General features: G+C 60.5%; 1 protein-coding gene across 1 annotated transcript in view; it reads left to right on the top strand.

Moving 5' to 3' along the window:
- The window catches only part of MYO18B (myosin XVIIIB), a gene marked incomplete at its 5' end in the record, with an annotated part of 57,398 nt that extends 41,651 nt beyond the window's left edge, over positions 1–15,747 (top strand). Inside the window, 5 exons of the mRNA XM_084272040.1 lie at positions 5,680–5,813; positions 6,784–6,825; positions 7,428–7,589; positions 13,022–14,307; positions 15,075–15,747. Coding sequence (XP_084128166.1) covers positions 5,680–5,813; positions 6,784–6,825; positions 7,428–7,589; positions 13,022–14,306 — 1,623 coding nt within the window. The 3' untranslated portion in view covers position 14,307; positions 15,075–15,747. The remainder of the gene's footprint in view (positions 1–5,679; positions 5,814–6,783; positions 6,826–7,427; positions 7,590–13,021; positions 14,308–15,074) is intronic.
- Positions 15,748–16,023: the final 276 nt, after the last annotated feature.

Raw genomic sequence — 16,023 nt, 5'->3', positions numbered from 1 at the left:
TGGTTGCATGTTCTGGATTTCCTCCTCTCCCCATAAAACCCGGGTCCCAGCCTGCAACAGCTCCTGGTTTCCCAGCTGCTGTGCTGACACCCAGAGCCTGTCAGCCCAGACCCAGCTGCCTGGTCCCCCGGGGCCTCAGCAGTGTCTGGGTCACAGTGAGGAGCAAGAGGGGGATTTCCAAGCTCAGGCACTCCTGGGGAGTGTAGAAACGAGCCCTTCACCTGCCGTGTGGGCACACACGCTCGTGCTTTTTGGGGTACAAGTGTCCCCAGGTGAAGCTGCCAGGGGAGGATGGAGCAGGGGCTGGGACCAGGCGTGGAGCAGGGATATGGGGGTGACAAGCTGCTGGCACCAGCCACTGCTGGGGCTTCCCTCCTCGTGCTGCTGCTAGGGCAGGATGGTGCTGAGCTCTGGGCACGGTGCCCAGCTGTGGTATGCTGCACATGATGCTGGGTGGGATGCTGGGTCCAGGGGTAGCTGGACCATCATGAGCATCAGGGGCTAAAGGGAATGGGACAGGGGGCTCACACAGCCACCCTGACCTTGCCCCTGCCTTGATGGGGCTGTTTTCACAGAGCTGATGGGGTTGCTGTAGTGGGGGGAGATGTGACCTGCCAACGAGCCAGGATGGACTAATTCCATCTTTCAGAGAGAGAGGCTTCCAGGAGGTGCCAGCTGTGGCCAAGGAGCTTGAAGGAGCTCCTGTCTCTCTAAGGGGTACCTGTAGCTGCGCTGCTGATGGCTGAGTTGCCTGGGTCACACGGGAGAAATCAAGTGGCTGCTGGAGGCTGGGATGGGAGCTCTGGGATGGGAGCTCCAGGATGGGAGCTCTGGGACAGGACCTCAGCCCCAGGCAGGACCCCCAGGGTCCTGGAGAGCCGGGTGCCTGTGCCAGGACACCGTGCTGAGATGCTCAGGGAAAAGCAGGAGCTGAGCCCTGGGATGGAGCCCTGGCTGACAGCGATGTGCTGAGGAGCCAGGCAGACTCATCCCGCCCCCTCCAGCCACCCCAGCCCAGCTCTGCCAGCCCCCCCAGCCCCCACCGCTGCACCGCACCCTGGGGGTGCCTGTCTCAAAGCCAGGCTCCTTTCATGAAGCTGTGAAACCCATCAGCGTGGTAATGAGCTCTCTTTACTGCAAACTGCAGTTCAGGTGTGAAGATATTCCTCCCAGGCTTTTTCCTCCAAGGAAAGGTGGGAGTTGGGTGTAAATACCCCGTTCTGTGGTTCCTGGGGTGGCAGAGCCCCTTTGGGGTGCAGCCCCATGCCCCCCACCCAGCCCAGCCCCCTCTCTCCTGTTTCTTTTCTCCTTTTCCCCCCATTTTCAAGCTTTAAGGATTTCTCAGTGTTGTCCAGGAGCTGAAGCAGCGAAGCAGGAGCTCTGTGTGCTTCCAGCTGGGAATGCTGCGCTCCCAGCCAGGCAAACACATAGCTCCAGCAGGGTCCCGGCTGGACCCTCTGATGTCCCCACAGCCCCAGCATCACCTGCTCTGGGGGCTTCCTGAGCCCCTCTTTTCCTTAAAAACTAAGGACACCAGTGAAGTGTAATGACAATTAACCCCAAAGGGGGCTGGGGGCTGGTAGAGGTGGGGCTGGGTGATGGGGGAGCCACAGTGGGAGACCCCCTGCGTGCTCACTGGGGCTGTGGCACAGCAGTGATTCCTGGTTTGCCATCACTGCAGTAAATCCCTCAGGAAGCCCCCTGCCCACACCACTCACTGGGTGCTGGGAGAGCCGCTCACCCCATCTCCCCTGAGTCCCCAGCCATGGGAATCCTGTCCCATCAAACTTGCCCCCAAACCCACCACTTAATTGCTTAATTAAAAACAATAATGGCTGGTGCACGCTGCAGGTGTAGGGTAAATTTATTCACAGGGAAGCGGTTCAAATTGGGCTTAATTAGATTACACTTCACTCCAGGCAGATGGGAGCTCGCGAAGGGTGTGTTGTGACAGGGGAGCTGCAAACACAAACAGAAGCTGGTGCTGGGCAGCAGCACAGGATGCTCCACGGTGCCTGTCCCAGAGTGCCTGTCCCACAGCCCCTTCGGCCCGGGGCTTGTCCCACTGCCTCCTTTTAACTCCTCTTCAGGTGCTTCCCAGGCAGAATGAGATGAAAAAGAAATCCGTGGGGAAGGGAGGGTTTGGAAATCCCCTCCTGGAGAAGCACAGCCAGGACAGAGGGGGTGAGGGGGGTGGGAGGCAGGTTGAGATGTCCCCTCTCCCCGTTTCCAGGCAGGCTCTGGCCAGGGGCTGAGATGCTTCCTGCTGCTCCTCACCCTGGGATGGCTGCTGAGGGCTGGAGATTGTTTTGCTGTTGGAAAAGATGCCTGATGACAGGTGTGAGGAAGCCCCAGTGATGCTCCAGGAGTAGGGGTCCCCCTGCCAGCTGCATGGGGGCAGAGAGGAGCAGCAGCCCCCCCTCCCAGGAGTGGAGTAAAAGGCCTGACTCCCCTGCCTGCCATCGTTTACAAGCCCAGATCAGCAGCATGGCTGTTCTGATTGCAGCCACCCCCAGCACCCGCGGGTCCCTTCCCCATCATCATCATCATCATCATCATCTGGTGGGGGCAGTTCCCCAGCACCATCCATCCACAGCAACGTGGGGACCATCAGTCCCCAGCACCATCAGTCCCCAGCACTATGGAGTCCATTGGTCCCTAGCACCGTGGGTCCCCAGCACCATCGGTCCCCATCACCATCGGTCCCGCTCAGCATCCTGCGTGGCTCCTCACACGTGCTGACAGGCAGCTCCCCTCCCGGCTGCCTTTCTCTTTCGTGTTCCCTCAAACAGCACATCCCACTTCATTTCCCTCCCCGCTTTTCCTCCTCGGAGGGAACAAAGAGCCGGGGGCGCTGGGCCGTTCATCCCGAGCCAGGGTGTGATGCTCAGCCCGGCTGCTCTGTTAGTGCATTTACATTTAGATTGAAGCAACGTGTGTCAGAGGTGCCTGATCGCTCCCCGGGACAGCAGAGCCTGGCATGGGCACCGGTCCTGGCAGCTCTATATGCTGAAGATAAGGGCTTTGAATTTGGACTTTAATTACATTGGCATAATTATTCCCTTCCTGGAGACAGTTGTATGGCACAGAGTAAGCTGGAGGTGTGTCCCTGCATGGGGTCGAGCACAGGGATGGGGGGTTCAGAGCCCCTTCCCCCCAGCAGCACAGAGCTGATGGGTGTAGCTGCCCTCTGGCTCCTTTCTGTTCTGCAGATTCCAGCCCAAAATGCTGAGCAATGCGTTTCCTTGGAGCATTTCCCCTCACTCTGCCCTTGACCAGCCGCAGCTCTGCCTGCCTCCTCCTCCTCCTCCTCCTCTCCTCCTCCTGCTGCTGCTCCTCCTGCAGCATCCCCGGGAGCTGCGGATGCTCCCAGCCCACGCTGCAAGGCAGGGCACAGAAATCCAGCAGCGCCCTTTCCTCTTCCCTACGTCCCCTCACTGGTACTTTCAGGCTGACATTGGAATCACCGCTCGGGCAGCATGTGGGCAGGGGACCCCAAGGGCCCTGGCAGTGCCCATCACCGTGCAGTCCCAAACCCCTTCCCCATGCCCTGCACAGCCCCCTCCCGGGGCTGCCAGGAGCAGGTCCCATAGACTGTGGGTGCCCAGGGACCGAGGTGTCCCTGGGGGGAGCTGGGCTCAAGCCCTGGCTCAGCAGCATCAGCCCCATGGTGGTCCTATTTCTTTTGGTGCACCCACAGCTGCCACACCGAAGGCAGTGGGGCTGGGGGCTGGGGGCCTACACCCCCCCAGCCACCAGGACATGCTGTGTGCTGCTCTTGTGGCTGCACCCAGGGGGTTGTGAGGCGAGGGGACGCAGGGTTGGGGTGCTGGGGGGTGGGTGCTGCTGTGTGCCCGGGGGGCTGCCTCCCTGCCCGTCGCTGTCAGGTTAATAATAGCAGGAGGGAAGAAAGGAATTAACTGCAGCCACTGAGCTATATTTAATTTCCACCGTGTCCTGCAGCCAAGGAGCTGGTTCAGTAGAGACTCTTATCAGCAGGATTGGAGGGCTGAGCTTGTTATCTCGCTGTTGTTTTCCTTCCCTCACAGTCGCAGAGCTGAACGCAGGCACGGAGCCAGCTGGGGCTTGGGGATCCCTGCCCTTGGGATGCTCTCCCCTCAGGGGGTCAGCATGTCACCGTGTGCTCCTTCCCAAGCCCCCCATCGCTCGTGGGGCCAGCCCTGGCATGGGGACCATCTCCACTGCCCGGTCAGTGAGCCATCCCTACCCGAGCCCGAGCAGTGTCCGTGACAGCACCGCCTGGCAGTGCCAGGGCTGGGAGGGCAGCGACGGGCTGCTGAGCACCAGCCTGCAGAGAACCTGGGCTCACACCAATACCGGCGCTGTGAGGCTGAGCAGCCCCAACTGGGACAGTCCTGTGTGTGTTCTCAGGAACTGGAATGCTCTTCCCCTGGGGCCCCGTGATCCCGGGGCTCTTCATGATCTGCTCTGACAGGCTGCCGGCTCCTGCGCCCTGGCCTGTCGCAGCCTGTGCTGCCCGTCAGCTCTCACCTTGTCACCGCCGAGACGGCGATTTTCCAGCTGGCAGCTTCAATCACGCTGGGGCTGCGGCTCCAGCTCGCTCTCCTTCCTTCCCCCTCTGCCCTGTGGTGGGCTGGGAAACAGCGCCGAGATTTCCTTCCCTGCTGAAAGGGCTGGGGACCCCATGGGCACAGCGGTGGGTGCTGGGCTGCAGCATCCTGGGTGTGCCGTGGGGCTGCCTGGCCATGGGCGATGCTGAGCCCATGGTGCCACCCAGGTTGTGCTGCTCATCCAGCTTTGCCTCCCCATAGTTTAAATTTTGAATTGAGTTTTGGGGTGGGGAGGGTGTTAATCAGCTCCACTGTTTTGGGAAAAGGTTTCCTTTCCAGGTGTGTGGGGCAGCCCCAAAATGCCCAGGAGCATCCCTGTGGACTCATCCTGGCAGGGACATGGTGCTCTCACACCCGATGCTTTCCCATGTTCATGTGGGGTGGGGGGTTTTGGTGATGTTTGATAGCAGGGTCACCCATTTGGTACCCCAGTGTTATGTTTTGGTTCAGCAGAACAATACAGCAGTGTGCAGGAATCACAGCAGGGCACAATGCAGCAATCAGGGGTTCATCTTGGCTCCCCCCAGCAACCAGGATGTCCCCCCGAGTTGCCAGTCAGAGGGGATGCTCGTCCCTGGTCTCTGTGCACTCACCACCAGGCATCCCTGCTGCAGGATGGGCTGTCTGGGACATGGAGCCAGCTCGAGCCTGCAGCTCTCTGCAGAGTGATTTACCCCATGCCCGGGGTTTACACTCCACACTGGGCTGAGCCACAGCACTGCTTCCCCCACACTGGCCTGGCCAGGCTGTGACCCCTCTCTGGGGAGGCTCTCTGTCCCACCTGATGGTGCCCCAGTGCCCCTCCCGTCCCTGCCCTTCAGCTCAGCTCCCCCCAGGAGCCACCGGTGGTTCCTCATGTCATCCCCCCATGCTCAGGGTTTTCCCCTCACCTCTGAGCCTTTTTTCAGTGGGGGGTGCAGGTGGGTCGTGGAGGGGTTCAGCTTCATTTCCTCCTTTCTCCAAGACAAGGGTTGTGCTTTACGAGCTCTCGATTCAGCAGCAGCCCTGGCACGGCACAGGGAGCATCAGGCACCCCTCTGTGGTGTGGGGTGCTGTGCTGGGGCACTAACCCAGCCCCCCCACGCAGGAGCAGCAGCTGGCAGAGCTGGGGGCCGTGCGGCAGGTGCTGCAGGCGGACCTGGGCACCTCCATCCGGCGCATCGCGGACCTCCAGGTGGCCCTGGAAGAGCTGCGGTCCAGCGACGAGAGCGATGCTGAGAGGTGAGGAGGGGGCTGTGGAGGGGCTGGGGGCACTTTGTTCAGCCACAGGAGCTGGGGGGAAGGGGGGGGCTGGAGGAACCAGTGAAGCCAGGCAGGTTGGTTGGGGGGTTTTACTAGGAAAACAAGTTCCAGTGAGTTTTTCAGGTGTCGTTCCTGCAGCCCTCCAATTTTCCCCTCTGCTGGGCTGCTAAAGGGGCATGGGGACATGGGAAGGGGCATGGGGACATGGGAAGGGGGCATGGGGACATGAGAAGGGGCATGGGGACATGGGAAAGGGCATGGGGACATGGGAAGGGGCATGGGGACATGGAAAGGGGCATGGGGACATGGGAAGGGGCACGGGGACGTGGAAAGGGGCACGGGGACATGAGAAGGGGCATGAGGACATGGGAAGGGGCATGGGGACATGGAAAGGGGCATGGGGACATGGGAAGGGGCACAGGGACGTGGAAAGGGGCATGGGGACAAACAGGGACAGAGGAGATAAATGCATTTAAAGAAATACACAGTAGAGATGTGCTCGTCACCGTGCTGTGAGCAAAGGTTTTCTTTATGTGGTGATTAAACCAGGGGAGGGTGAGATGGAAACCGAGAGCTCCAAAACTCCACTTCCTAAGGGAAAAACAGTCTGATTCCCATGATTCCCAGTACAAGTGATACATTAGTGGGAGGCGAGAGCTGCATCCTGGCAGGGAAAGCAGCAGGGTCCCTTTGCCACCCAGCCCCGAAGGGTGCAGGGAGCAGGCCAGGAGGTCTTTAGCCAGGCAGCGTGCTGGGAGCTGCTCCCCAGTCCCCACTGCAGCTCTGCTGGGGCTGTAGAGGGGACATAGTGCCCAGCTGGGAAACACCCTGCTCTGACTGTACTGGCAGCGTGGGCAGCAAGCTCTGGTACAGCCAGAGCCCCGACAGGGCTCTGGGGGGCCGTGGGGAGCACGGGGTGCCTGGCTGACCCTCTGTTTGTGCCTTGCAGCGTGCAGACGGCGCGGGAGTCGCTCTGCTCCAGGAGGGATGTGTGAGTGAGCCCCGGGGAGCTGGGTCAGAGGCTCGGAGCTGTGCTGTGTTAGGGGTGGGCTGCGGACCACCAGCTGCCCACCGAGGCACCACGCTCTGCCCCGGAGCCTGGGTGGGCTTGTGGATGTGCTGGAGGGGGATGTGCAGCTCTGGGCACTGGGATTTCAGAATACGAAGCTGAGATCCTAAAGGATCCCGGTTCAGGGTCTCCGGTGGGTGGGCAGGGGTGGCTCTGCCTGGGGGGGTGTGGGGCAGAGTGGGGTGCCCGGGGTACCAGTGTCTCTGTCACTGCAGCCCTTGGGCACTGCAGGCAGCAGCCGGGTTTTCCTGGCCACTGGCCACAGGGCACTTAGGAAAATGTACAGGGGGTAATTAATGGCCCCGGCAGGAGGCCCAGGCTGCCTGGGAAGGTTTGTTTGGTCTCACTGGTGCTTCGAGCAGCCGGAGCTGAGCCCAGAGCTGAGCCCCCTGGCCAGAGGTGCTGGTGCTGGAGCTGTGAGGTCCATGACCTCACCCCCTCGCCTGCTCCAGGACCCTTCCCAGTGCTGCTGCCAACCCAAACCCGTGCTTGTGGAGCTAACAGGCTCTCGTCTCTCCACACAGGGACACCTGCTCCAGCGTTGGCTCCACGCTCAGTCTGGAGCCCTCAGAAAGCATCGGGTCGTGGCTGGGGCTGTCTGCAGGCTGGTCCTCGCCGGCGGGTCGCAGCGCGGCCGGGAGCCTCTCGGCACAGTCCATCGGCAGCCGTGGCACCCAGGCGTCCAGGTGAGGCACCCTCCAGCACATCCACCTCCAACGGGGACAGGAACGTCCCCTCAGCTGCAGGTGCCGCTCCGGGGACGGTGGGTGCTCCATCCCTTCCAGGCTGGCTGGAAGGAGCCCAGGTTGGGGGGGGGACCTGTGGTATTCAAGGTCAAAGCATCACATCAGGGGAGGGAGTCGCTGCCACGCCAGGACCAGGGAATTGCCAGATGAAAGTGGCTACATCAAACCCACGCTCCAAGCAGTGTAACATCCCTTGATGTGTTCTCCAGAGAGAATTTAAAGAGGCGATGCAGCCTATTTGAGGATTTGTATGCCATATGCTCGCCTTGTGCTGCTGAGGAAACAGTGTGCACTGCTCCAGTCCTGATAGAAAATATGCTGATTTTTGATGGTAATGCTAATGGGCTGCGAGGGAGCTGGAGGGTGGCCCGAGCACTGCCTCAGCTTGGCTCCCATGGGCCACCCAAGGGTGCTCAGCGGCTGCCCAGGCACCCAGCCTGAGTCAGGGACAGCCCTCCTGGGTGCCCATGAGAGGGGCCCCCCGGCCCGTGGCTTTGCTGCCCTGCTCAGCATCACAGGTCACAGAGAAACCAGTTCATTGTGTCTCCTGGGAAGTGACTGTTATGGGTTGGGTGTCAAAAAGCCCTGTGAGTTGGGGTCTGGTGGCTGTGTCTCAGAAAGGAGGTGAGGGCACAGGGAAGGGCATCAGAGGTTTGGGAGAGCCATAGGAGAGCAGAGAGGGAGCTTTGAGCCGGAGCAGCGTGGGGTTGAAGTGGCTCTGGAGGGCAGCGTCCCCTCCCAGGGAAGGTGGTTCCTCTACTTCTCGTGCAAAGACCCCCAAAGCGACAGTAACACACACAGGGATGTTGTTTGCATGGGGCACGGTCTGTAGTGTTGGTTGTGGGACGAGGTGGCAGCTGGCAGTGTGCTCAGGTGGGAAGATGGATCCCTGCCTGCATCCCTGCCTGCATCCCTGCCTGCATCCCTGCCTGCAGCCCTGCCTGGTCCCTTTCCTGCATCCCTGCCTGCATCCCTGCCTGGGGGGCTGTGCCATGCCGCGTTCCCGGGGTGGTGGATCGGGACAGGCATCACTGTCTTCCCAGCTCTCCCCCTGGAATGGGGGGTGGGGGCCAGGCTGGCACTCAGCACATCTCACTGGGGCTCCCTGTGCGTGTGCCGGTCCCCAGATGGATGCTCTGAGCTGATGGGTGTGATGGGGTTTCACTGCTGAAGGTGGTATTGAGCTCCCTGCTCTGGCTGCGGTGTGACCTGTCCCTGCTGCGCTCCCTGCTCCCTCCAGGAAAACAACCACTGCCAGGGTTAACTGTCTGAAGAGCGAGTCCCCCAGCAGCAGACACCTCCAGCATGTTCATAGCACTCCATGGCTGCTGCAAGGCAGAACTGGGTGGGCTGGCTGTGGTCAGGCAGGGCTGGGACACGCAGGGAGGTGATGGGTGGGTGAGTGGCCAGCTGACACCCTGCCCACCCCCACAGCACCCACCAGGAAAGTGATTCCCCAGTGCTGCTTATGGCTCTGTGACCCAGCTCGGAGAGGAAATGAATGGCAGCAGATAAGAAATTGTGGCTAACACTGTACTGGGCACTGGTGAGGTCCAGTTCTGGGCTCCTCACCATCAGAAGGACATTGGGGCCCTGGAGCGAGTGCAGAGAAGGGCAACCAGGCTGAGGAAGGGGCTGGAGGGCAAATCCTCTGAGGAGCAGCTGAGGGAGCTGGGGGTGTTCAGCCTGGAGCAGAGGAGGCTGAGGGGAGCCCTTCTCCCCACCTCCACTGCCCTGCCAGGAGGGTGCAGAGAGGTGGGCGATGGTCTCTGCAGCCAGGGGACAGGAGATGGGACAAGGGGCAATGGGCTCAAGCTGCCCCAGGGCAGGGTCAGCTCAGATGGGAGGGCAAAGTTCTTCCCTGGCAGAGTTGTGGGGCTGTGGCACAGGCTGCCCAGGGAGGGGCTGAGTCCCCAGCCCTGGGGGTGTTTAACAGAGGGGAGCTGAGGTGCTCAGGGAGCTGGGGCAGCACAGGACAGGGATGGTTGTACTTGATGGGCTTAAAGGGCTTTCCCAGCCTGGTGATGCTGTGGCTCAGAGCTGCAGCACGCTGGGTTATGGGACAAGGGCAGGTGTGTCAGCTTAGGGATGAATGACAGTAACTTTCTGTGCTGACCATGGCTGTCGTGAGAGGAGATTTGTACCGAGCCCTGGGAATGGTGTGAGGAGTCTGCCCCATCCCTGGGGTGGTGAGGAGACAGGATGCAGATCCTGGTGTCAGAGCTGTGCTGGGCTCATCTGAGCTGGAGATATTAGAGAGGCGGCTGCATGAAATGCAAACGAGCAGAGGAGGCTGGCGAGGTAATAAAACTGAGCTCAGCAAAACGAGCTCTTCCTTATTAAGATTCCTTTGTCTTACACAAGCACCCAGTGATGACAAATGAATCCTGCTGGCCCTGGCTTCCCAGCGCTGAGCAAACAGCTGCTGAAAGCCAGGGGCAAGCAGAGGGGCTGCTGTCACTGGCTCTGTGCAGGGAGGAGAGGTTTGAGTAACACTGTCTTTAATTCCTGCTCTTTAAGGGCTTCTACAAGACGTTGGCCAGCAGTGCTGAGCCTGGATAAGCACAGCACATACTGAGGAGCTGCAATAAACCTCTGGGTTCTTCCTTGGGCAGCTGATTCTGAGCTTTACATGGTTGTTGGATGTATTTATTCTGCTCTTGCTGTGCAGGTTGGGGTTGTGTTTTGACAGAGGGGACAGCCCTGAGCGCAGCACAGGGCTCTGTGCCTCGGTTCCTGCACCCCAGCATCACCCCAGCATCACCCCAGCACCTCTTCCCCTTCCTCCTGGGTTCTGGGGAGCAGGACCCCCCTGTCCCAGTGCTGGTGGGGATCCAACACCTTTATTTTTAAGCATTACTGTGTCAAAAGCAACTCGTTATGTGGGGAGCTGGGAGCGCTGCTGTGGATGACGGCACGACAAGAAAATCCTCCTCTGACAGAAATTAGGCCAGTCTCTTGTCTCTCCCCGAGATGGAGTTGTCTTGGCTTTATTTATGAGCTCCCAGGAAAAGCATCTGAGGCAGGCTTTCATCCCTGGTCATGTGTTGCAAAGCATGTGCGGGTTTTTATTGTACAAATTATTTCAACTAGCATAATTGTAATCATGTTAATTGCTATGTAATCTGCACTAATTATTGTTGTATGTCATTTGCTTTGGTGTGAATGGCATATTGCAGAACTCTGCTTGGCTTCTGGGTGCTGCATCGGGCCCTGCTTTTGCCTCTGGCTGGGGAAAATCCCCTCTGGAGCTGCGGCACGGCGCGGAGCTGGGTGATGCCCGGGGCTCCTCGCGTTGTCCTGAGCCCTGGGAGTTACTGGTGGCACCTCAGCCCTTAGCCTGGGCTCCAGGGATGAGCAGAGGATGCTGTGGGATGGGAAGGGGTTGTTTTGTGCTCCTGCCCTGCCTTGTGTTAGGGCATGAGGATGGCCAGGAGAAGATGAACCCTGGTTGCAGGGTGGGGTTTTGTGGTAGCGTTAAGAGGACCAGTGATGAGGTGAGGAGGGGGTGGGTGCTGCTACGGGCTCCATCTGCCGTGGCATGGCTTGAGCAGTGATGGGGGATCCAGGTGGGATCCAGCAGCACCAGCCTCTGGGCTCGTTCCATCAGAAACCTGTCACAGGGGGGAAGTCACCTCCCTCAGGTTCCTTTTGGAGCAAGGAACTGATGGGAAGGGGGTGGGGGGATTTCCACATGGGGCAGGGGCTGCTGCTCAGTCGCTGCAGCTAATAGGAACCTCTGGGAGAGCCTGGGATGGACAGGGAAGTCTTGGGCCTCTTCTGCTCAAACCCAGGCACAAGGAGCTGGGGCAGGATGTGCTCCATCACATGAGGGGTGCTTGGACCCCGGGCTCCCCAGCTCACTGATGTCTCAGCCCTAAGCCCAAAGGGGAGCTCTCAGGCTGGCTGGTGGAGGCTGGCTGGGCTGCAGGCAGGTCCTGAGGTAGTTTGGAACACAGGGAGCAACTGGAGCCATTCCCATGCAGCTCCTGGTGGGAGGATCACACCAGCTATTGGGGTGTGGTGCAGTTTAGGCTCCTAAAAACCAGCGTTACCAGAATGTCTCCAACTATTAATCAGCTGCCAGGGTGCAGCAGCGGCGGGTGCAGCGGCGTGGGGTGGCCCTGGAGGTTACCACCTCCCAGGGAGATTAAATCTCTGGTTAATTAATTTTGCACTGAATAATCAAACGGTTGGAGCCCGTTTAATGAGCACAGCACAGCAGCGAGTGCCAGGGCCAGGCTGGGCATCTCCGTGCCCCGGGCTGGGCCTGGAGCTGCTCCATCACCCCGTCACTCCTGCCACTGCCCGTGGTTCCCAGCGTGGGGCTTTGTCTCTGTGTGTAAACGATTTCACAGGTCAGTGGAGCCTGGTCCAAACAGGTTATCTGTGCTCACCCCGTCGCCATGGCAACCCCAGCATTCCCAGGGCAGGATGCTTCCTTGCTGGTGACGTAAAACTTGGCCAGTGCTCCTGCACCTCTGAGGCTGCTGGTGCCCAGAGATGTCTTTATATTTAGGTTCTCCTGCTTTACTTTGCCCTTGGTGCTCTCTTCCCCTCCTGCTTCCTCTCACACATCCCAGCAGTGTTCCCATCAAGGCCAGCTCTAGGCCTGGAGTGATGCCAGAGGTATCCCCACGTCAGGATGCTCTGCAGGCAGCTGCCAGCACTGGGTGCAGCCTTTGTCAAAGCACATCACTCATGGGCACCTTCCCTGGGACGCTGTGATGAGCAGGTTTTCCCCCAAACTACAGCAGCTCAGGAAGGGGTTTGATGCTGTCAGAGACATGAAGGTCCCCCAGCTGCTCAGTGGTGCTCAGCAGCAGGCTCTGCCTCCATCCCCAAAACCCATCCTTGCTGCAGGAACTCCCCAGGGGAAAGCAGCTCATCCCTTGGGGCCAGCTGCTCATGCCCAGCCCCGGGTAGCTGTGATTTGGCTCTGGCAGTTCACTCCCATTACCCCTCCCCAGCAGCAGCCTGGGTGAAACACGCCCCCCAGTAACACTCGGATGTATTCAGGGGGATCATGAAATTTTAGTGAATAATCCTTGGCTTTGACAGAAACAACATAAATCCCACATACTGCTGTAACCTGTCAGGAAGAAAGGACATCGGGAAGCACGTGTGGGGCTGGCAGAGCTCAAGTCAGTCGTGCCCCTCGCCCCACGCTGGGGATTTATCTGTCTTGGCTGACTGGGGGTTATTTGAGATAAAGTCTTTGGGCATCACCCAGCTGCTCAGCGCAGCAGCAGGACTTTATCCTGAGCCTGCTCTGCAGATACCAGCTTTCTGCTGCTCAGTCTTGTCCTGGCTGAGGGGTGGTGAGGTTTTGGAGACCCAGCAGCTCGGTCTAACCCCAGTGTCTGTTTCAGGGTGAGCAGAGATGCCAAGGAACCAGCAGCGAGCCGGCCAGCCTCCTCCCTGAGCACTGCCAGGCCTGTGGATGCTGCGGATCCGGGGAGGATGGCGAGTCCCTTGCTTGGTGCTCAGCGACGGGACAATGGAAAACCCCCAGCAGATGAAGAGGGGCTGAAGGGCCCCGTGGATAGGACAGGAGGGACGTCCCCGTCGGTGCTGCGGCAGGGGGGCTCTCCCGCCCAGGAGAGGAGGTTCCCCAGCTCTTTGTCTCCAACGGTGCCGAGGAGGAGAGGGCTCTCACCCACAGCAGGGCCGGTGCCCAGCTCATCCGCCGCCCTCTCCGAGTACGTGGAGGAGCTGCGGCGGCAGCGGGGAGCAGAGCGGGAGCAGGGGTGCCCGGCGCTGGGCGACACCTCTCCCCTCCCCATTTACCGCACCACCGGTGCCGCAGCCCTGCGGCGCTGCCGGCCTTTCCCAGAGGAGGAGGAGGATTCCCAGGGGAAGCTGGATGGGAAGGGGCCGGGGGAAGGTGAAGGAGGGGGTGCTGGCTTGGTGCGCTCCTCCAGCCTGCGGAGCATGGCCTCGGAGCCGGCGGAGCCGCCACGCTCCCCGGTGCTGAAGAGAGCATCGAAGTTTGGCTCCTACGACTCCCTCCTGCAATCCCTCGATGGCTCCAGCCGCCGGCCCAGCTCTCTGGCTGGGGGGATGGAGGGGCTGGGAACGCTGCGGCCAAGCTCCTGGAGAAGCTGCTTGGAGCCGTCGTTGGAAGATGTGGAGGTGGGAAGCGGCTCTGGGGGGCTCCTGAGCTCCACATCCAGCTCCGGGCTGGGCGAGGGGAAGGGGAGTGACCCCTTCAGCTGGAGGATACCCACCCTCAACTACGAGAGGAGAACCAACGTTGACTTCGATGACTTCCTCCCAGCCATTCGCAAATCCCGCTCCACCAGCAGCCTGGCCAAGCCCAGGAGGGACAGAAAGGATGGGCACAGGACCCTCACCGTCCGCTTCCAGGATGAGGCCGTAGCGGATGGCTCGGAGGCGAAGAGCACAGCCAAGCGCAGCCCAGCCCCCCGGGAGGATGCTGGGGACCTCTCCGACTCCTCCTCATCCTCCGGCTCCGTCCTCTCCTCCCGCAGTGCTGACAGCATCAAGCGCCGGCCACGGCCCCAGAGAGGGGACGGGGAGGGGTGCAGCGGCACAGCCAGCACCCAGAGCAGCGGGACAAGCCGCCGGGCGGAGGCAGAAGGGAAGGAAGATGATGTCAGCAGCATCATGAGGAAGTATCTGGGACAAGACTAAGGTAACTGTGCCGAGACACTGGCCCCGAGCAGCAGTGGCAGCTCTGCTGTGCTGGCCCCAAGCTGCTGCCCCTCCCGCCCATGCGGTGCCTGCAGTGATGCCATGGGGATGGGCTGGTGTCCCCACACTCCCCCTGTCAGCCCAGGGCAGGGGAGGCTTCAGCCTGGGTGCCCAGTGTGCTCCCAGCTGTGCTCCCCGTGCTGCATCCAGAGATGCCCCATTGGGCTTGTAGCACCCAGGACCAGCGCTGCCCTTGCCCGCTCCCTGTCCCCTGTGGGGCCACAGGGGGTGGGCAGTGGGGGCACTGCCAGGGCTGGGCACAGCCCCAGAGCTGGCCACACCACCAGCTCCCAGTCCCCCAGCCTCCAGGATGCCCAAAGATCGTGTCCTCCAGCCCCTGCCATGCCACCCCAGCCCCCCCAAGTGCCCATAACCCTTTGGTTCATGTGAAATTCGCTTTGGGTGGGTGCTGGTGGTGACCCCCATCTGGCACGGGGGGGTCCCACCTACCCCAGTGAGCAGCCGCCCCTGGCAGCCACCTCTCTCCAATCTCTGCCTTCAAGGATTAGGATTTATTGCTGCAATTGGGCTTTGCAGGCAGAGCCCCTAATGAACGCACCGCATCTGTAATTAAGTGTTTGAAACAGATTAGGAAAACATTTCGCAGAGCCATTGCCTTTAGAGTAACTCGCTGGGTGTCAAGCTGGGACCAAATTGGCTGAGCCGAGGCGAGAGGGGAGCGGTGTTAATAAAGCCCTTTCTTTCCAGGAAGCCCCATTTGCATAACGAAACGTCCCCTGGTCTCCAGACTTCGCTTCAGCAAACGGCAGGAACCGGCCCCGGCGCCGCGGGGAGCAGGAGCCGCAGCCAGAGAGCCCCAGAGAGGGACCCTCTCCCACCACAGAGGCTGGAAGCAGCTCCCCCAGAAGTCGTGGGCTGGTTTTACTGGCGACAAGACTTGGTTTTTTTGTTGATGTTGAACCTTGCCACGGCTCCTCTGTGCTCCTGCCCCAGCGTTGCTCAGGGCCAGCCGCGGGGACCAGGGACTCTCCTGTTCTCCCACAGTCCTGTGACTCCGGGAGTTGGTGCTGTAATTAAAACCCAGCGGCTGGTGTAGATGCCTGGTGACACCCCCCCCGCGCCATAGGAACACCAAACCCCCCATCCTTTGAACCCAGAAGGAGCAGCCTGGCTGTCCAGCCCAAGGGTGCTTTTGGGTCTGGGGGTGATGCCCAGCCCCAGCGGGGCCAGCGCCTCGCTCAACCCGAGCTGTGTGCTGTAGGACCCCCCTCTCTCTCTCTCTCTTTAGGTGCTTTAGATGTTTCACTTCCCGAGGCTGAGACTTTCCCTGCAGCTTTTCTAGCCCTGTAGACACGTGAGGACAGACCCAGGCCCGGTCCCACAGCCCTGGGGAGCGCGTGGCCACGCTGGGGTGTCCGTGTGGTTTGTACACAATAAACCCCTGGCTGCTTTGACACCAGCCTCTTCTCCTCTGTCTGGTCCCTGGCCCATGGTGGCAGCGATGTGGGGCAAAGCTGAGTGCTCCCCCCCACAGCTGGGGGCTTCTCCCTCCACCCTCACCCCCCATCTCTCCACACTCATCTCAGCCCTCATCCCTAGAAGGGATCCAGACCTGCTCATTCATCAGCAGAACTCTGCAGGTCCCTGAGCAGATTCCCTCCTTTCCATCTGGGATTTGGTTGAGGTGTTTGCTGCG

This window comes from Gallinula chloropus (genome assembly GCF_964237585.1).
Source record: "Gallinula chloropus genome assembly, chromosome: 17".
NCBI classification, from domain to species: domain Eukaryota; kingdom Metazoa; phylum Chordata; class Aves; order Gruiformes; family Rallidae; genus Gallinula; species Gallinula chloropus.
The sequence above is the reverse complement of the archived record's forward strand: the minus strand, read 5'-3'. Positions and strand labels throughout refer to the sequence as shown.